This window comes from Elaeis guineensis, chromosome 16, assembly GCF_000442705.2.
Source record: "Elaeis guineensis isolate ETL-2024a chromosome 16, EG11, whole genome shotgun sequence".
Lineage (NCBI taxonomy): Eukaryota > Viridiplantae > Streptophyta > Magnoliopsida > Arecales > Arecaceae > Elaeis > Elaeis guineensis.
Window position 1 is genome coordinate 43,007,665 of NC_026008.2, and position 21,547 is coordinate 43,029,211.

The following is a 21,547-nucleotide window of genomic DNA, read 5'->3' on the forward strand; positions in this document are numbered from 1 at the left end:
AATTGCTAAAGAAAAAGGGAAAGAGATCCCCCAGCCTTTTTGCATGCCTTGCATCATGGGAGTTGGAAACCAAGACCCAGTCTGTCTACTTATAGATGTGTAAAAGAACCCCATCAGATATTTCTCAAAAAAACAGCCCCACCAAACCAGACCTCCAACTTTCTTTGGTCTCACTTGTCGCTTCTTTTGTAAGTTGTTTTGTTTGGAAGCATTGTTATGGAGGATAATTGTAGCCAAACAGTATCTATGGCTTGTGACATGTAATTGTAGTGGGAAAAAGAAAGAAGGGTAGTTCAAAGCCACAAAATACTTGCATCTATGCACTCATTTTTAGGTTTTGCATATACAATTGGATTAATAATTTTTTTACTGCAATAACTTCAAAAATGCCCAAATATTTTTCAGATAAAAACAAGTTTCAATTATTGCTAATTGCTATTTTAAGCATGTGTCAACATAGATACCACCATGTATTCTTACAAGATTTACAGACCTCACAAAAGAAGCTAGAACAAGTCCATGTAAGTGAAGGAATGTACAACCAAGCTATAACGCTGGGCAGCTATGAAATCACCCACTGCAAGAGTAGGGGCATGTTAAATCCAGGCACTCGAATTCACATAGCCTCCATGCCTTCTGGTTACCAGGGGTTCTTATAGAATAAAATTAAAGACATTCGACCCCACAAAACGAAGCAAGTTGGCTTTGTCCGCCGGTGAGAGTCTTGTCTTTGGGCATTATTCATTCCACTTACAAAATGTGCATTCGCCTATATAGTTACATCCCTATGATTCTTGGCAGTGTCGCTTCTAGGGACGGGTTCATCGAGCAGTGTCCATGATAGATTCACGTTGTATTTTTTGCATGAAAGACTGAGTCATCTTCCTTTGCAACATCAACCATTGGATCGCACAATAGTTACTTCAAGACTTATGTGGGTGGATGAAAAAAAAAACTTGGACTTTTCTCCTGATTCCTCGATAACGTTAGAATTAGTTTAATTTGCAGCATGATGCAATCCTGATTACTCTGTAATATTCAGATTTAGCATGCATCCTATAATATAATAGTTAAGGGTGCAAATGGATCGATCGGATCGAATCATGAGTGAATCTGATTCGACTCGATTTTTTGATCGGATCTTAATATTAGACCTAAACCCAATCCAATTGAAAATCAGATCGGATCGAATCGGGTTCATGATCAAAAAATCTGCCCCATTAATTGGATCTTTTGGGTCGAATCGGATACATATATAATTTGATCTCAATCTAAAAAATTTAGATTCAACTCGGACCCAAATTCTAATCGGACTCAGTTCGTATGATAAACTAACATATGTAAAGTTCATGACAAAAGAAAATAAATATTTTTTTTTACTATTAATTTATAAGTAATTTCTCAAAATCTCATAGTCAAATTGAGTAAAACTATATAAAAAATAACAATGATGCAATAGTATTTGAAATTCTAATCCCACTTTATTTGCTTTATAGTTTACGTATTGAATTCAATACTGAATTTAAATCAGATCGGATTCTAATTCAATAAATCTAATCCCATGGGTCTTTTAAAATGGGTTGGATCGGATCTTAGTAGGTCGGATTGGATCGGATCACGAGTCAATCCGACCCATTTACAATTTTAGTGGCAGAATATAGATGATGCCACAAATACATAGAGCAAAGTTCAATTGCATCTCCTTGTGGCCATCCAAAGTATTGTAGAAAAATCAGAGAAAATAAAAGTCAATGCAAATTCAGAATTTACATGAAAAATTTTTTAAATCAAAGAGAAAAAATTATGAACAGAGATGATCGAAGATTGTTTACTATGTTCAATATTGAAGACTGCAGAATATAAGATAAAAAATTTAAAAAAAATAATATATCAATAAATTTAGATCGGATCTCTGCTGTGAGAATTTTTATTAACCCTGTAGTCAATACTAATTCAAATGCCAGACACCCCCACACAAACTAATCCATTTCTAATGTGTTACCCTCTTTCCACAAGCCAACACCCCAACCACTGTAATAAATGTTGGACAGAAACGTAAGAGCATAGCGCATGTGAGGCTCCGGGCTTCTGCGTTTAACCTGGCAACGAGAACCGGACAGATTGCTCATTTCACGTGCACTCACCTCACCATTAAAAGCTTTCATGGACGGATGGTGGGATGTGAGCCCCAAATGACCATGATTTCCACCAAACCTTGTTTGGATACGACTTAAAGAAGACTCAATGGCTTTTAACGCCTTAAATTAATGAGTTAGCCTCACGGTACAGCTGCTTTCATTTCTTTCGGTGGGCAAGAAGCTTCCTTGCAACCTTCAACACTCTGTTCTTTGGCTACAATTCACATGATTGGCTTTATTTAATGGCAACAAAGCTGAGCCTCAGGTTTTGGACTCTGAACTATCACATAGTAAATATCCAGTACATCATAAAAGGTAAAACAATAGCAAGTACATGAAACTACTCAGATGATGAGAATCTTGTCTCCCATTACTTGTAATTTAGATTTCCTCAACATATTTTTTAAAAGAGACTGCTTAAATACATTGAATGTAATTGGTGTGATAAATTAATTTCTACAAATATTTTTGATAAATTTGGACTTATTATCTACCTTCTAATTTGGTTTGGCTCAAGTGGCAAAACAAAATACTCATGCATATGTATATACATTGTAGATTGTTTGCAGCCATGCTGATTTGTAGGAAATTGTAAGTTTTAGTAACCTAAATAATTCATTAGATTCAGTGTACTAAAATAGTATACAACAAAACACAAATGTTACAATTAAGTAGAGTGGATGATAAGTCTTGTCTTGGATTCTCATGATCTCAACAACCAAGGTAAGCATTCAATCCTTTCATAAAACCTCAATAGGTTGGTCCATAGATCTTGCCTTGGAGTGCAACTAACCATCATTTCGTTAGATGGCGACCACTAATCCTTATAAGATTTTATTTTTTTAGTTTTTTTTTTTTTTTTTGACTGGCCAAGTGCCCAACGACAATAAATCACCGGAAAAAGCCTTTGAGAAATCCAAACTACAAACATCGGCGTAAATCTTCCCTCCATTCCATTCCATTTCTGAAGAAACCGCAAGACATCTCTCCACTGTCTCTTCTCCCTCCCCTGTTTCCCCTTTTTTTTTTTTTTTTAAGCCTAAGGTCCCTGGTCTTATTTTCCTTGCAACTCCTCTGCTCACCACCTACTCTGCTCTGTGGCACATGTGGGTGCTCTCCTTCTACCGTCTCCTCTTCTCCAATGTGAGATTTTTTGCTCATTTTCTCTGCTTTTTGGATCCATTCTGGGTGTTGGGGAGGGGGAATCCGAGGCTTTGTTTTTGGGAGGGGTGGGGATTTGAGTACAGCGTGTGATCAATATGATGAGAACAGTTGGGTTTCCACTGCTTCTTCTTCTTGCCGTCAAATGCAGTGTTTTCTTCGTGCCTTCTGAGTCCTTTTTACCCGATGAAGGTATGTTTCTATTCTGCTTCCTTTCTTTTTTCACCCGTTTTTCTAAATTTGTGTTCTTTTTACCAATTCTTGGAGATAATTGCGATCTTGTGCCTGGATTTGAAGGTTATGGTTTATTCGGTTTCTGGGATTGCTTTTTTGAGGCGAATGGCATTCTTGGTTCCAGTGGAGCAGCTTCAATTTTTCATTTTGAAGTGATTCTATCAAGTGGTTGTTGGGTTCTTTGCATACTTGGCTTTCTTTTTGCATCATTTTTACCAAAAAGTTGAGTCCTTTATCACCTATTCTTGATACTGTTCTTGGAAGTTAGGACATCTGAATCTTTTTGGTCTTTTGAATCCTCTGAGTTTCCTTCTGTGCAATTGCTTTTTCAGAAAAAAGAATTGCATTTTGAATTGACATGGGAAACTTCAGGTTTTTGATTTTTGAGGTGATTTTTGAAGTGCTCTAATTGATTCTTTGCAGTTTCGGCCTTCTTTTACCTCATCATATTTCTAAATTCTAGACCTTTATTACCAAGTATTGACAAAAGTTTTGGCCTTGGTCTTGTGCTTAGAGTTGAGGGTTATTTAATCCTTTTGAGAGTTATAGAGTCCTCTGGGTTTTATGTGGTTGCTTTGGTGAATCGCATTTTGGGTTTACATGAGCAACTTAAGAGTTTTTGAATTTGGAGACGAACTTATGGAGTGGGATCTTGCAGTTTCGGCACTGGCTGCTTTCAAACGGGCTATATTTGAAGACCCTCTTTCAGTTCTATCGGATTGGAATACCCTAGATGGAGATCCTTGCAACTGGACTGGTGTGATCTGCTCGGAGCCTCAGAACTATGTGCTCTCTGTGTAAGAAATTCCTGCCTTTATCCTTTTTCTTCTTTGGTCACCTCACCTACAGATCCCAGTACTACTGCTTTGCATCCGAACGACTGATCTATGGATTTGTTGATAATTATAGATGGATATAGACAAGTTGTTAGAATTATCTGAAATGTTGTTTCTCCATCATCTGGTAATACAATGATACTATAGTCGGTACTTATTTGGTTTAGTTCTGCTATAGATGAACATGGAGGTTATATTATGTCTCAGTACTTTTATATGTTATGTATCTGAAGCATGGAAACTGGATACTGGTTTTTTGCAGAAATCTTTCCAGTTCATCCTTGAAAGGATTCCTTGCACCAGAGCTTGGCTCACTGAGTTCTTTGCAAGAACTGTATGTGTTCTGTTACTCTATACTACCTTATTTTATTTTTGAATTGTGTGATTTGGATGATATCTTCCTATTCTGCAGGATTTTGAGGAACAATTCGTTTGTTGGGACAATACCGAAACAAATTGGCATGCTGAAAAGTCTCACAGTACTGGACTTGAGCTTGAATAGGCTTAAAGGCTCTATTCCTCCTGAGCTTGGAGACTTGACCAGCATTACAAAAATGTAAAAAGTGAATGGTTCCTAAATTTATTCAGGTGTTATTTCTTTGATTGCTTATTTGTTTTCTCTGATTTTTTTTATATGTGCATGCGTACGTGCACGTGCATGTGCCTTTTTACTCCTCAGAAATCTCCAATCGAATGGCTTGACTGGCAATATACCCACTGAACTTGGTAAACTGAAGAACCTTAGTGAGCTATGGTTGGATAGGAATAGACTCAAGGGACCAATTCCTGGAAGCACCAATTCGAGTTTTTCTTATGGCATGTAAGTGATGCTTTCTGGTATTGTAGTATATTGGGATATTTGACATGTGAATTTTCGTTGTGCCATTTTGCTGTCCGACAGAAGATTAATTATTTATCATGCAATTTTCTGACTTCGGAGCTGCACATATTATGAGCTTAGAAATTTCACCATTTTTTCCTTGAACATTTTGTTGACTGTTTTGAATGAAGAAGGGACATAGGTGAAGTATCTCATAATCTAGAGTTCTTGATAAAATAAATGAAACCTTTTCATTGAAAAAAGTACTTACTAAAATTCCAATGATACTGCATTAATTCCAGTAACATTTGATCCACCCAATAATGCTCACATGGTTCTTTTCAATAGTCCATTTCTGATCCTTAAGTTCCAAGCCTGTAGTTTCGACAAACTTCGTATATCAAGGGCATCACTCTCTGGATACTATTTCCATCTACTTCAGCTCAAACTGTCCATATTGTGTATCTAAATAATGCAGAAGTCATCTAACTAAATTTTTGTCTTTAATGGACTGGAATAAAATGAAGAATATTAATCCCAGTGGTTCAGTAGTGGCATGCTATTTTGGTTACATGACAAAATAAGTTGGTGAGAGAGATTCTTAGTAGTAATACATCTTGCTTGCACTGGAAAAAATCATCTGGACCAGTGTTGATTCAGAACTTATTTTTGCATCTACAGAAGTGATTTAATGGCATTTTCTTGCTTGCTGGGAATATTTACATGAAACTGGAGCTGGTACTGCTGACTGCCTAAGCAGTTCCATCATGTCTCCCTCCCTCCTCCTCTCCCCTCCATCCCCCCCCCCCCCCTTCTCTCTTTCTCTCTCTGTCACACCACACAGATACACACACACACATAATGGTGGGAGCACCACCAATTAAAATTGCTTTAGCCAAACTCCAGGAAAACACTGCCTAAGGAAGGTCTGAACCGAGGACCTTTTCCACTTGGGAGGAGGGATGCAAGTGCTAGACTACTGCCCAGTTTGCAGTTCTGACATATCTATCCTCATGCATGAAGCTGTTTAATGAGGAAATAGTCTCTTTTATTAAAAAATTATAGTTTTCATCTCATGGTCTAAATGTGAAGTATACTTTACTTTTATCTGCAATACGTTTTTTGTTCTTCTTTTTTGCCACTGAGTAGTTTATAAGTGGATGGAGCACTCATGATTTTTCATCCTTTTTTTGTGCTTTCTATTACTAGATTGCATAGAACACTCCTAAAGTTGAAGCTCTGGGTAAACAATGTTCAATCTTTATTCGTTCATTTCAAAATCTTTAAATGGTTTTGATGGTTATTTTATATTAATTCAGGTTTTCCTCTCACAACAATGTCTCGGGCCTTTGCCAGTCATCTCAGTTAAAAGCTGGAGATTTCTCATACAACTATTTTGTTGGAACAATACCACCATGCTTGAAGTATCTTCCAAGGTTGAATCACTTACATCTTAAAGAATTTCTTCAATATGTTTCAGCTGCACTTCATCAGCCTTCTTTGTATCTATCTACAGGTCAAGCTTCCAAGGAAACTGCTTTCAGGATAGCAACTCTGTCTTGCAGCGATCTTCTCAACTATGTAATGGTACGTCAATACTTCTCAGAGAGCACAATTTTAGTTTGTGTTACCTCACTAGTATGTATAACTATTGGTACAAGAATTAATGAAATAAGCAAGCTTGCAACCATATATGCTCATGAGGTCACGCAACAAAGATGGCAGATCAGAGAAGGAAGCTGTATGACTTTGACATAAAAAATTAGAGGTCATACTAATCCTGCAAAGTAAAAATCGTTTCCATTTCTCACATATTAGTACTTGATAAATGTTTGTTTACTTAAATTAACACTGCATGTCTATATTGCATCCCTTGACTTCTCGTCTAGATTTTTGCGCATTAGTTCATTTCATGAATTACCTTTTCTTCCTTTGGATTGACTGATTCCTTTAAGTCTTGCACATTCTATAATCAACATAAATGCAATCAGTCTTCCCTCTAGTTCCACTAGTGTGAAGTGTATAATTTGATGAACCAGCCTCTAGTTGAACAGTATTGGTTAGAATGACAATTAATGGTCTTAGCAATTTCTAGACGACTGAACAGAACTTGATCAGCTGTGTCTGTAGAACCCTCTTTTGGATGAATAATTTTCAGATTGTTGTCATAATATTTTCACTTGACATATCTAATTAATGATCAATCATCTGATGCTTTACATTAACGACTTGATGCATTATTACATTGGCTGAGATAATTGGGTTAAGCATATGTAAATTCTAGTTCATGCATTTTACCCATTGAATAGTCTAACCTACAGCTGCATTTCATAAGACTTATATTCATACAGAAGCAGACCAGCACTTTATATCTGCCTTTTAAAAGTTTTAGGGTTAAGGCAACATCATCATAATAAATTGCAGACTTGACATTCAATTTACAAATGTTAACGGATTAATATTTTATTATCTCTTAACTTGTTCTGCTTCTGTGTTGGCTGTTTAGCCATCATCTGCATTTTATTTATTCCAATTTTATAGGGAAATGTGCCAATTACACGTCTTCATCCTTTTTCTGTCACAGTCCTTTCTATAAATGTGAAGTTTATCTCTGATTCAGTCACTAAGAAGTTGAATATTGGATACATAAATTCTTGCATCTGCATGCACAAAGGGGAAGCTTGCTACAAGCTCAATTGGAAAAGAAGATGAGAGCAAAAATGATACCACAAGGCTATGGAGATCAGCAGATGTTGTTGTTAGGACTGTGATGTAATAATATGAAACGAGATTCTTTTGTATGATATTCCTTCTTTAATCTGAATTCTCTTTGAAGCAAATGTTGACTCAATCATCCTACTCTTCCATTATTTGGTAGCTATGAAACATCATTTAAAATTAAGTCATGGATACGATATATTAGTCCTTCAATACGTTCTGTTTTAATTGTTTCTGAAATGACACTCTAGTTTGTGTGTTATGTAGGTGGTTCTGCGAAAAGCCAGGGGGTAGTCAGGGAGACATCTAAACAGTATCATGAGGGCAACAAACATCAAAATCTGCAGCAACCAGTATGGCTTCTGATTTTGGAAATTGCTACCGGAGTTCTCATGGTAGTTTTCCTAATAGCTGGTGCCGTGACTGCTGTAAAAAGTAAACTAAAAACCTCTGTCAAAATCCCTTGGAAGAGAACCATGACAGTGAAAGATGAGATAACAATATCAATAGGTTCATGCTAAGCACTAGCTTTTTTGACTTTTTCATCAACTGTAGGGCTGCATTGTGCAATCTGCAGTACTAATCAAAGGTAGTGACAGTTTTTATTGGATGTTTCTGCAAACAGATAGCGAAATGCTGAAAAATGTGCCAAGGTTAACACGGCAGGAACTGGAAGTTGCTTGTGAAGATTTCAGCAACATAATTGGCTCTTCTCCAGATAGTATAGTCTATAAGGGCACTATGAAGGATGGACCAGAAATTGCTGTCATCTCATTATGCATCTCAAAAGATCAGTGGACAGGCTACCTGGAATTTTTCTTTCAGTCTAAGGTATTTAGCTTTTTCAGGATCAACATCAGTTTACAGGAAATGTTCTGCTAGAATATTGAGACAGAATGGTAAGCATTTCAGGTTGCCGATTTAGCAAGGTTAAACCACGAGACCACAGCAAAGTTACTGGGCTATTGCAAAGAGAGTCATCCATTTTCAAGGATGCTTGTCTTTGAATATGCGTCCAATGGGACACTGTATGAACACCTTCATTGTGAGTCAAAATTTCTTTATTTTCACTCATTATGATAGGATAAATTTTACATGCTTTGGGATTTTACATGCACACGTTACATTTTCATTTTAGATGGTGATGGATGCCAATTATCCTGGCTTAGACGGATGAAAATAGCAATTGGAGTTGCTCGTGGACTTAAGTATCTACACATGGAGCTGCAGCCTCCTTTTACCATATCTGAATTGAATTCAAGTGCAGTATATCTAACTGAAGATTTTTCTCCAAAGGTTTGGACTAATATGTATATTGAAGACATTGTATTGTCTTTCTCTTTGACATTTTTGAAGTTACAGAAAAATTATAAACATATATTAAAAGGTAACTTGGTAAAGAAGAAATTATCTTCATTTTTTTTAATATGTTATTCACCTTGAATTCACTACTGTTTTTTTCTGGACCTCTTACTCTGTTGCTTCTGAAACCCATGAGAGACTTGTGCCGGATTTTTTTTTCTCCATCTGGCATCAATTACCTGCAGATATCTTTGTTCCTATAATAGTTACCAACTGTAGCTATTCTTTTTTTCCTCCACAATCCTATATGCACTGCTTTATAGTTAAATATGACTTCTCAAATGTTCAGTTGAAGGCCATCTGTGACTGCATTCTGAATGCAAGTTCTTTTCAAGTTTGGAGAACAAACATTCTGAAGTTATGCTTCAGATCCTTTCAGTTTAAGAAATGGTTGGAAAAATATGCATCTGTAAGCACAGTCAGGCAACACATGGCAAAAAATATTAATGAAAAAGTTTCACAAAATCAATTTTAGATAGATGGAACAAGTATTGTTGTTCATACCAAAAAAATTAGTGAACCAATGATATTTTTGCTTTTTTTCAGGCCTTTTGTTGGGTTAGAGTCTAGGTTCATGCCATTACTCATGCTGTTGCTGCATCACTTTTTGCAGGTATATATTATCTGTAGTATTAGAGAACTCTGTCCCCTAATCTGAGTGATTTAATTTTTCCACTTAATGTCCTCCCACTTTCCTAGTACTGGACTATTTATTTTCCTGCATTGAAGAGTAACTTCAGAAGGTACCTGGTACCTGCCTTTTGCTACTGAATTTGATCTGTTAGATTGATAGCTTGTATCTTAGCTATTTGGTAGTGTGCTTAGTCATTAGATGGTTACTAATGCAGTTTCTGCTCCTGGCCTGAGTGGCTGTTCTTGTTCCTATTTTATGTACTTTTGTAGATGTACTTGGTCTTGTATGGGTACCTAGCTTTGGTATTTTCCTTTGTAACTAAATTCTTTATTCACAGCAAAAAAATGTAGTAGAAAATCTAACCACATGTTCACATATGCAGTTGGTTGATTTTGAGATCTGGAAAATGATATTCCCGAAATCTGGAAAGAATTCTGGTTACCTCACCAATGGAGGTTCTTTTCATGGATATGTGGATTCATTAGAGCAACTAAATATGGATGTCCAAGGCAACACATATGCTTTTGGAGTGCTTTTATTGGAACTAATCAGCGGAAGGCCTCAGTATTGCAAAGATAGAGGTTGCTTGGTGGACTGGGTAAGGCATCTGTCCATATATGCCATTTGAAAATGTAGCACAAGCTTATAACTTGTTTGAAACTAGCAATTCATAATGGGCACTGCTCCTAATTAACGAACATTACCCTTTTTTTAAATATCAGACAGATTGACTCGGGATCATGTTTGTCATCTTTATCATGAAGATTAATTAGTCTTTTTGCAAAAAGAGACTATATGCACATGTTCTCTTCAGTGCTTATGCATCCTGAGAGGGTAATTATTGTGTCTCACGGATCAATTATTTGTCCATTAAAGGTCTAGTAGCTGCACATTGGATCCAAGGGCGAAAGCCGGCTTGGTACAAGTACTGTCTACCCTTGGGTATTTTATAATAAATCATGCCGGCAAGTCCAGTGAAAAACACAAGCTAACGTATCTGGAACTTGTTGGCAATATCATATATGTATTCTCCTTTGCATGAATTGGAACTCAGTTTTATTAGATGCTTTAATCAAGCATACATATGCAAGACATAGCTTGCTTGGTAACTTCAGTTGTTACTGTTGGGTCCTTGCTGTCTTTTTCCTTCAAGAAAAGCAATAATTACTGCCCATTCAAGCTATGGAAATCATTTTACACATAATAAAACATCATAAGGTAGGTCAACTTCATTTGTTGGAATGTTATAATTTTTTTATTCCTACAGTCAGTGAAACCATTGTTATAGAAGCCAGAGTTTGTACGATTCAATTTATCTACTGCTGCATGAGATCACTTTACTATATATAACAATATTTTTTTTCTTTCAGGCTTTGAAGTATCTTCAGAATCCAGAAGAGATAAGCAAGCTACTAGACCCTGAACTGAAAAATGTCAGGAGTGATGACATTGCTGTAATATGCAGTGTGGTGAGCCTTTGCATTGAACCTGATTCTTCCAAGAGGCCGTCAATGCAAATAATAACTGCCATGCTGGAGAATGGAATTGACCTATCAGCAGCTGCCCTTCTCAAGGAGTCTCCTTTGGCATGGGCAGAGCTAGCCTTATCATCATAATCATAGATTATCCACACTGTAAATTGATAACATACACATGAAATATATTGTTTCACATTCTTTTGATGTTTTGCATCTTTTTTAGTCCTTGCTTGCATTCTGAAGCTGCAGAGGTGCATACAGGAAAGTGCCGGCTTTTATTGTATACTTTTGATTGTTTAGTTAACCAGTGAAAATGTTTCAGCTTATTAAAGCAAAGGAGCTGTTTCTGGATTCTTACCAGTTCATTTGAATGTTATGAAGTAATTTGTCTGCTGTTTGTTTGTGATGTAAATATAGAAACTGAAGGTTGCTGAAGAGAGAGGCAAGCTAGTATGTTCTAAACTGAAAAATGTCAAGCCCTAAAGACTGTGTTGTAATATGCGGTGGCGAGTTTCTGTGTCAATCCCACAAAAGCCCATTGATGCAAACAAAGTTATGGATAATTTAACTTTGCAGCAGCTTCCCTTTTCCAGTAGTCTCTTTTGTCATAGGCATTGTTAGTTTTATTATTGTAACTATTAGCTTGCACACTGCAAGCTTCATATCTTACACCTGAAGGACCTTTTTGACCTATTAAACCTGTTTTCTCTTGGTTGTAGTACTATTTTTGCATAGTGTGAAACCCTGAAGATGCATGCATGGGCGCCTGGATTTTTATTGTGTTCATTTGATTATTTGCTGACCTTTGAAAAATCATTTAAATAATTTTAGAAGGCAATTGTTAATAAGATATGGTTGGCTATCTGTGGTTCTTATGTATGAATTCTTCTATTGTTTTTATTAAAAAAAATCAGTTTAAATACAGAAGGTAGAAAACAATAATGTAATTATTGAGATTGGAGGCGTGCTTTATGCTCTGAAGTGAATGACAAACATTTCTTTAGAAATAATAAGACATTAAAAACGCTATACTATCTAGCGCAAAGCTCCAGAATCGCCTTATCCAATAATTTCCATTTAGCTGAGAATGTAGGCTATATGATTCATCTTGAGCATTTTTTAGTGGATCTAAAAACCCAATTTATCAACCTAGAATTGGAGAGGCAGAAAGTAATATTAATGCTGCATTATTTAAGCATACCAACAATAAAATCAAGATTAACAGAATCTTTACAATTAGCAACAAAACACCATTGTTTCAGTCATAAAAATTCACCCATTTAACCAATTCTGCAGCCCAATAATCTCATTTCTTATATTGAACAAATAAGGCTGGAAACAACACTTTCATTTTACCTTACTGGCCATGAGATCGTCTAACAAAAAATAAGAATGTCTAAAATTCAGTTACAAATCTAAGCACCATGACAAGGTAAAGTTTAAGTATTATTCAGATTCATTACTATCTATATTGCTTGCTAGTGTGGAAACTCCAGATTTTTTTGGTGATGGGCTGCCACATAGATCAGGGTTGCTGGCATAAATGGATGGGTCTCTAAGAAGAAGCTACTTGCCTTTCTGGTCAGTTATTATTAGGCAAGCTCGAGTAGCCTAAACATGTTGGGGAAGAATGAAAAATATTGTCATAGGCTGAACATGAATCTCAATGCCCTTACATTGCACTTTAAGCATCTGGTAAGCATTGGACTTAAACAATGGACATAAATATAATAAACCTCAAACTAAAAGGTACACCCTTGAAGTTTTAAGTATCACAAAGCAGGGCTATAACTTTAGTTCATGTGGTTCCTACCTTGATTTTGGGAATGTTCTTGAGGATTTGGCCTTTAGCTCAAGATTGAATAAATCACATTTGGGTTGTTAATGGATCAACCCGACCTAACATGTCAGGTTTAGGCCGAGAGTTTGAATCCATTTAATCAATTTTGATCCAATTAATAGCCGGATGCAGTAGTCATAACCTGGCTTGCATAAGGTCTGCTTAGCATATTTAACCCACTTAAGATAGCTAATATGTTTAAGATTGTTTAACATGTTTTGGTCCATTTAATAAATGGATTATTTGAGTCAGATTAGATTACTTGTTTAACAAAAGATCTAACTCGAATAGACTGATATTTGATCCAACTTATATCTATCCCATTCGGGGTCCGATGCAATTTGGTCTAATTGCTATCCCTAATCAGAAACCTTGGTTAATCTTAAAATTAAAATATATTAAAAAAAAAAGAAAAGAAAGGAACTTTGGGCCATGTGAACTCCACTTTGCTGTCTTTGCAAACACAAGAAGACTCGATGGGCACGCATACACCATGCTAGATCAATGGCACAGCTAAGAGGCTTTGATACTCCCTCGTGAACACGTTCACACCTTGCATGAAGGCCTCAGTCATGCCTTTTTCTTTTTTTGATGAAAAAGAAAGAAAAAAGAAAAAGACCAACAATGAAGGCGAATTAGGAGCAACAAAAGAATTCCTATTGAGGAGTGCTTCGAGGTCACTCGGGCTAAAAATATGGGGAACTCATTGGTGCTCCTTTCTTTGGTCTTTTGCCCCTCGCACGCGACCACCCATTTGATATGCATCTCCTCACGAGTAAAGGGCACGGCAAGAGATAAAACCATCACTGCCATGCACGCTGGGATCCTACCACTATCACGTGTTTCTAAATAATTAGCAACAAGAATTCTCGAGAGCATCATTGATGCATGATAAAGTTGAGAAGCCGATGAAGATTGAAGTGGAATTAAAGCGAGGCATGTAGGGGCAGAAAAAGACCTATCAATAGTCCACAGAACAGCTCATGAAATAGATTAGATCATGGATTAGAATGTCTAACCCAGGCAAAAGACTTTTGGACTTGGAAATTAGCCCAAATCCTAAAACAAAATTATCCATACAAATCCATTGAGGGAATTTTTTTCAACTACGCTTTGTTTATATATATAATAATAATAGCAGTAGATCAGCTGCAAATGAATAGCAGTCCTCTTGATAATGGAACTCAAATCTTTATCTCTAGTTTCTATATCTTTCGTGTGAAAAAATAATTTATTTTTTTTTATAACATCAACCATTAGATGATGCCTCGCACAAATTATTTCAAACTCTCTCTTTCATACGCTTAGTAACTATTATGCGATCCACCAGTCTCATCCATTAGCTCTTTTTTCTTCTTAAAATGACATTTATTTGTTCGCATGGATCTAAATCTTCGTGGATGTACAAGTCCGGAGCAGTTCGGACCGGGTCCAGTCCGCGGGGCACAACTCAATTTAATAAAACTAAAATTCCTAAATAAAGAGAGAGGGTTTCTTGGAATCTCCGTCCCACCAAAAACCATTTCAAAATTCAAATTCCCACTAAAACGAAACACCCGTTACCCTACCGGCGTCCACAAAACCCCATCCCGCGCCTTTTCACCCTAACGTCCGTCAAGAAACGTCAACCTCCCCATTATATAAACCCCTCCTCCCCTCTCGCTCCTCCCCACACTCACTCCCAGATCTCCGCTTTCCTCCCACCTCCATTGCGGCCCTCCTCTCTTAGATCAGTAGATCTCCATCTCGCCCGACTGTTCTTCTTAGGTGTCCTTCTCCGCCGTTCGATCTGCTTCAAGATGAGGGAAATCCTCCACATCCAGGGCGGTCAGTGCGGTAACCAGATCGGCGCCAAGTTCTGGGAGGTGGTGTGCGCGGAGCACGGGATCGACGCCACCGGCCGCTACCACGGCGACTCGGATCTCCAGCTCGAGCGAGTCAATGTCTACTACAACGAGGCGAGTTGCGGCCGCTTCGTGCCTCGGGCCGTCCTCATGGACCTGGAGCCCGGGACCATGGACAGCGTCCGATCCGGCCCCTACGGCCAGATCTTCCGGCCGGACAACTTCGTCTTCGGCCAGTCCGGGGCCGGGAACAACTGGGCCAAGGGACACTACACCGAAGGCGCCGAGCTCATTGATGCCGTTCTGGATGTGGTCCGGAAGGAAGCCGAGAACTGCGATTGCTTGCAAGGTGATGTTTCTTCCCTCTCTTCTCGAATCTTTTCTTTCTTTTGAGTTCTATTAGCTTTTACTCGATTCTTTTCTGGGTTTTCTTGGTGTTGATTCCTTGGCCTTGTATTTTCTTGTAGATTTGTTGTTTAGTTTATTGCGTACTTGTTTTTCTGCTTATATCATAACACCCCTCGGCCGATCTGCTCTTCTCCTATGAATATTGTGTAAATCTTGAAATTTTTCTTGCTTGTGATGTTCATTAGTACTTCTAAAAATAGTTATACTTCATGCTGAGTGATTTACTAGTGTTGCTATGGTTGAGATTTTATATATTTTCGTCATATATGTTTCTTATTTCAAGTCCCAAGCTTGGTATTTGGTTGTTGATATCAGAAACTTAAGTAGAGTTTTGATCTACTTAACAGCGAGTAACAAATTTGACGCTGATGCTATGTGACAGTGGATCACTGTGCTAGTGTTGCAGTTGTGTATGCGACGGCATTATAGACAATAAGTTCCAGCTGAATATTTTTTTTTTCTAATTTCTGTCTTGATCTTGTATTCATGTGACATTGATATTCTAGAAAATGTCAACATGTTATCCATCCTTTTCTCTCATTTTCTTTTAGCAAGCTGTCGTCTTAATGTTGTAAATTTGAGCACGGTCATGAAAAATACTTCCATTGGCATCTCTTCCATTTCCAAGGTTGGCTTTGGTTTGATTTGCTTATTTCTCTTTTGTGACAAGTCATTTCAATATAATGAAAACGTCTCTGCAAGACAGCTGCAAATCTGTGATTTCTTCCATTCAGAATCCCTCATCTGAAGCTGTGCAGCTTATTTTTCTTTCTTGTTGCACAAATGGTTGCTCTGTTTCTGATTCAGCATCCAAAGAATATATATATTTCATGTGTTGATTGCCTTTGAATGCGTGTTGTCAATTGGAGTGACTTTAGCATCAAATGGCCCGTAATATTCACGATTTTGGAGCTGTCATTTTATATATGAAGTGCCTGCATGCATTTTTTTTATTCTTTTTTAAGCGTAGGTGAAGGGAGGATATTTGTATATCAGCCAATTGATTTGGTGATTATATTAAAGGGGAAAAAAATCATGTGACCTAGTAACTTTGATGCTTCCATCATGTGAGATGTGCTTTGGCTATGTAACAGGAGCTATTCTCAGAAGGTTGCTATTGACCAATCCATTCTTATGCACATTGGGGTTGCTATCAATCGACTTTTCTCATGCCTCTAGACTGAGTAAAGAATGTAGCCAATTCATTCTTAGGGTTTGTTTGAATGATTGAGCTGAAAATTTTATGAGATTTTTGAAATAGAATAGTACAAATAAGTAAGATCACTGGATTATAGGCTGGATTTGTTCAGTGCACAAATTCTATAAAATTTTTAGTTCAACCATCCAAACAGATTCTTATTATTTTTAATTTGGAAGATCTTTAATGGGTAGCTCCTCGTTTGTGTCCACAGTATTGCAAGTTATATTTTTCCCCTTCAAAAAAAAGTTGCTTGTTGGTTTGCTATGTCTTCCCCATAGCTGTATTTGTGCTAAAAAAATATTTTTTTGTCCTCTTTTGCTTGTGCTATGCTGAGGTATGGCACGTTCTCCCCCTCTTACCTAGTCTATGTAACAAACTATGCAAAATGGCCTGTGTACTGATAAGTTGGTTACTGGTGTACTGAAAAACTGTTAATATGAGTATGCAACACTCTACTGTTCTCTTAACTATTTTTTTTGATATAAAAACAACCTTTCATGTGAAAACGTTTCCCAAATGTGAAATTATATGGAACCTTTACAAATACTTCGTTCCATTTGATTTCTTTCAGGGTTTCAGGTATGCCACTCATTGGGAGGTGGAACTGGTTCGGGCATGGGCACATTGCTCATATCTAAAATAAGAGAAGAGTATCCAGACCGCATGATGCTAACATTCTCTGTCTTCCCGTCTCCAAAGGTGTCCGACACAGTCGTTGAACCTTATAATGCCACACTGTCTGTCCACCAGTTGGTTGAAAATGCTGATGAGTGCATGGTTTTGGATAACGAAGCTCTCTACGACATCTGCTTTCGTACTCTTAAACTTACCACCCCAAGTTGTAAGTATTGTTTATTGGACCCTTTTTCGTGCATTTAAATTGCATTATTTTGGGCTTCCATTCAATTTCTAACGATGATGAGTTCGCTGAATGTCAGTTGGTGATCTCAACCACCTTATCTCGGCTACCATGAGTGGTGTCACATGCTGCCTCCGTTTCCCTGGGCAGCTCAACTCTGATCTCAGGAAGCTTGCAGTAAACCTTATTCCTTTCCCTCGTCTCCACTTCTTCATGGTGGGTTTCGCTCCTCTCACATCTCGTGGGTCCCAGCAGTATCGGGCTCTCACCGTTCCTGAGCTTACCCAGCAGATGTGGGACGCCAAGAACATGATGTGTGCTGCTGATCCTCGCCATGGACGCTACCTCACTGCATCTGCGATGTTCCGTGGTAAGATGAGCACCAAGGAGGTCGATGAGCAGATGCTCAATGTTCAGAACAAGAATTCGTCTTATTTTGTGGAGTGGATACCAAACAATGTCAAGTCGACAGTGTGCGACATCCCCCCTACTGGGTTGAAGATGGCATCCACATTCATTGGAAACTCAACCTCAATCCAAGAGATGTTTCGCCGTGTCAGCGAGCAGTTCACCGCCATGTTCCGGAGGAAGGCTTTCTTGCATTGGTACACTGGAGAAGGGATGGATGAGATGGAATTCACTGAGGCAGAGAGCAACATGAATGATTTGGTTTCGGAGTACCAGCAGTACCAGGATGCTACAGCTGATGAGGACGGTGACTATGAGGATGAAGAGGAAGGTGCTTATGACGAGGCTTAATCTCCCTCTAATTCTATGAATCAGGGTTTACATGGATGCCTTTTCATTGAATGTTCTCTTCATATACTTAGGTTTTTATTGGCTTTAAACTGTTGTGGACGTTTAGCTTAGGAATTACTGTTGTTTGTCCCTGCAATTTCCAGTTGCTTCTGTTTCTGGGTTTGCTGAATTTCCTAGTTGAAAGCCAAGTGCATTTTTTTGGGATGTAAACATTTGATTTTATTGGATAGTTAGGAACTTGATGTGCTAATGTGATGCTATGTTGCCTTATGTTTGAAAATGTTGTCGGTCATTTAAACTGGAATTATTTCATATTAATGGCCCTCATGTGGTTTGAAATTTAAGTGTTCGATATTATAACTTTATAACTTACCATTTTGGTTGGCATAATGTTAGCTGTGAGATCGAGCTCCGTGGTACTTGCTTCAGTTTTCCAACCACTTATTGATGATAATGTTCATTTGTTTCGGTGGTGACACTTTGCATGGTTTCACCTTCTAGACGTCACCTTTTGGTGAGTGGTGATGCATGTTCCACATTTGACAGTCGTATCATTATGATTTTTAATCCATTACCGCCAACATTTCTGTGTTTGAACATCACCGGCAATCAAAACCTCTAATGAACAGTCACTTCCTAGCTCGTATGTATTCTTACTCTTGTGAAAAGGTTGCAAGGTGCGATTCTGGATCTACAAATATGACATGGTTGTACGGTAAACACACTTGGTTTTTCTTTCGGTTTCTCGATAGTTTGATGATTTATTTGGGGATTTATAGCTTTTGAGCGAAAAGTAGTTTTATCAAAAATTATATTTTGCGATCAAAAACAATTTTGGGGCAAAATGATTTTTTTTTTTTTTTTTTGCTGCAAAATTGGTTGGCTATAAAGATCGAATAACTATAGAAATGATTTGTTGTGTATTTGATTGGAAATCCAAAAATTGCTGGTACCCACAAACCTGCATCTCCCTATAAAGCCTCATGATGGCATCCCGTCTCCCGACCAGTGCCGAGTGGATGCCGAAACCTAGGTGGAGGGCAGCATTTCTCTTGCCTCCATTTCTTCGAACAGGCGGAGGGCAGCATTGAGCCAAACCATGGCGAACGCAAGCACCATCAAATCTTAGGTGGAGGCATCAAGCGAGCACTTGCTGGCCTCCATTGATTTGTAGATCTTGAAGTCCCTGTAGCACAATCCTTTGCTTAAGAAGAGTTATGAGGGACTTGTAGGTGTGGGTGGTGGTGTCCTATCCAGGTTCTGGAGCTTCTTGAAGCAACAAAAGGCGACTTCGAGCTTCGATTCTGGGCACATACTTGATGGTGAAGTTGAGGAAAGAGGAGGAGGTCGAAGAGAGCTCACCATCGGTAAAGGTGGCAACGAGGGTGCGAACGCAAGCCCACCAGAAGAGGGAAAGGGGTGGTTCGGAGTTATTAGGAGCGAGTTGAGGTGGGAGGGATCGGGTGCGAGAGGCGATCGAGGTGAGGGCCCCAGCGCTAGCGGTGGGCAAGTTTGACGAGCGCAGCGACAACGACAGAGCGGGAGAGGGGGCGGCGGAGACTGCCGGGGAGGATGTGGCGATCACATTCAGGCTCGGCGGGGCGGAGGTTGCGACCGGAGCAGATGATGCCATCGGACTTGTCGAGGTAGAGGATCATGTCGGTCCACTCGGAGGGGTTTGTTGGAAGGAGGAGAAGAGTTTAGGATTTAAGAATTTTTTTTGTGCAGAGGAGGTGGGGGATATTCGAGAGGGGTTCAAGATAACTATAGCTTTCGATTTTCGAAGGCTGACGAGCATCCACTTTCCTTTTTTATTTTTTATTATTATTGTCTCGCTCAGTAAACAAGCGAGGAGAGAGGGGGAGAGAGGATTAAACGTCATTTGTGGCGAGGGAATGAAACGGGAAGAGAGTGCGAAAGGGTTTCTTAATAAAAAATGGCAACTTGCTGACGGTATTCAGCATGCATAACCGTATTTATAGAAAGAGACAGAGGGTTAGCTTTACGTAAACAATATTTTGGCGTTTGCTCAATACGGTCCTAATTTATTTGTAGATTGTAGTTTAATATTTAGAATTTTATATTTGGATTGAGAATTATTTTTAACGAGTGCAAACATACTTTGAAAAATAAATATATTGCTACATTTGGCGAGGGCAGAGCTAGCCGGGTGTCATTGGCTGATTTGGCAGCTTCAGTCTATTTGTTGAGAGCGTGACATGTTAGAGGTCCCTCCTACTGTGAGATACCGATTGATTCATTATTGCAAATGCATTAAGATTTTTTTCTTTTTATTTTTCGCTGTCTGGCTTTCTGATATCCTGGCAGAAGCTAGCTCTGATTCCTGTAGTTATGATTCGTCACCAATAGAAAGGGTAGCGATTGTGGGGCCTAGTTATGTCTTGGGTTGTGCCATAGCTGCATTTTTCTGTGATAGTCTTCCCTCTCCAGACTAAGATAGGGAAAAAAAAGGTGATTAACTACATGCTTTAATTAGCTCTTCCTTATATTTTTATATCGTTTTCTTACACTCAATGGGTAAAATACAGTGTAGTTCTTACGTCAATCTATTCTAATTATCTTTTCTTGTTTTCAGATTTCATAATGCATAAACTAAGCTTCGTTTACAGTCATAGAGTGCGGTCTCCTATCTTACAAAGCACATGGGATGCCATGGGTAATGGGCTGGCTTCCAAGGCCATACCATAATTCCGTAACATGAATGTAATGGAGTATTTATGGCATGAAATTGATGGTGTCACCCTCACGTTAGAATATATTTTTTTCACAAATACATCTAAAATGATAATCGATTGTGTGTGTATATATATATATATATATATATATATATATATATATATATATATATATATATATATATATATATATAACGTATCAAGTAAGAGGGGCGATTTAATGTGAGAGATAAGAGGACATAATCATAATCTTTGGATCCACATCAACGGTTCAGATGAGCACCGCACATCTGAAAAAAATTAAAAGAAAAAAATGGATAAATCTTAAGGATATTTGAATAGTTTGGACATCTGCGTTATCATCTGAATCGTTGATATGGATTCAAAGATTATTATTATGTCCTCTCACTTCTCATATTAAGCCACTCTTCTCATTTGATACGCTTTCTATATATATACGTGAGAGAGAAAGAGAGAGATAAAATACTTAATATTATTTTATAAAAATTATTATATTTTGATAAAATTATTTTGATGATATTACAGTATTTTTGTCTTA

At 38.0% G+C, this 21,547-nt stretch overlaps 2 protein-coding genes and 1 long non-coding RNA gene across 4 annotated transcripts; 2 read left to right on the forward strand and 1 right to left on the reverse strand.

Moving 5' to 3' along the window:
* Positions 1–2,599: 2,599 nt before the first annotated feature.
* Positions 2,600–11,771, forward strand: LOC105059029 (probable LRR receptor-like serine/threonine-protein kinase At1g63430). 2 transcript variants are annotated; one of them, XM_010942161.4, is made up of 13 exons: positions 2,600–3,491; positions 4,192–4,330; positions 4,632–4,703; positions 4,782–4,925; positions 5,049–5,189; positions 6,509–6,625; positions 6,706–6,776; positions 8,175–8,417; positions 8,533–8,738; positions 8,820–8,952; positions 9,046–9,203; positions 10,286–10,501; positions 11,274–11,771. In XM_010942161.4, exons 1-13 carry the CDS (start codon positions 3,398–3,400, stop codon positions 11,517–11,519), a joined length of 1,980 nt encoding a protein of 659 aa, XP_010940463.1. In that variant the 5' UTR covers positions 2,600–3,397; the 3' UTR covers positions 11,520–11,771. The 2 variants fall into 2 exon arrangements, with proteins under 2 accessions (XP_010940463.1, XP_073106395.1); XM_073250294.1 differs by having other exon boundaries at positions 2,602–3,491; positions 3,597–4,330.
* Positions 11,772–14,889: 3,118 nt separating this feature from the next.
* On the forward strand, positions 14,890–18,626 carry LOC105059030 (tubulin beta-2 chain). Its single transcript, XM_010942162.4, has 3 exons — positions 14,890–15,414; positions 17,246–17,515; positions 17,613–18,626. The coding sequence occupies exons 1-3, from the start codon at positions 15,021–15,023 to the stop codon at positions 18,290–18,292; spliced, it is 1,344 nt and encodes a 447-aa protein (XP_010940464.1). The 5' UTR covers positions 14,890–15,020; the 3' UTR covers positions 18,293–18,626.
* A 563-nt stretch (positions 18,627–19,189) lies between these two features.
* LOC140854378 (uncharacterized) lies at positions 19,190–20,155 on the reverse strand. The gene is made up of 2 exons (XR_012137584.1): positions 19,655–20,155; positions 19,190–19,478 (listed from the first exon to the last, which is right to left on the reverse strand). It is a non-coding gene; the product is annotated as an uncharacterized lncRNA (long non-coding RNA).
* Between the last annotated feature and the right edge of the window lie 1,392 nt (positions 20,156–21,547).

Coding starts and splice junctions, on each gene's coding strand:
- LOC105059029 (XM_010942161.4), top strand. CDS start 3,398: ATGATGAGAACAGTTGGGTTTCCACTGCTTCTTCTTCTTGCCGTCAAA. Junction 4,926..5,048: donor TTGACCAGCATTACAAAAAT/GTAAAAAGTGAA, acceptor TTTACTCCTCAG/AAATCTCCAATCGAATGGCT. Junction 6,777..8,174: donor ATCTTCTCAACTATGTAATG/GTACGTCAATAC, acceptor TGTGTTATGTAG/GTGGTTCTGCGAAAAGCCAG.
- LOC105059030 (XM_010942162.4), top strand. CDS start 15,021: ATGAGGGAAATCCTCCACATCCAGGGCGGTCAGTGCGGTAACCAGATC. Junction 15,415..17,245: donor GAACTGCGATTGCTTGCAAG/GTGATGTTTCTT, acceptor GATTTCTTTCAG/GGTTTCAGGTATGCCACTCA. Junction 17,516..17,612: donor TAAACTTACCACCCCAAGTT/GTAAGTATTGTT, acceptor GCTGAATGTCAG/TTGGTGATCTCAACCACCTT.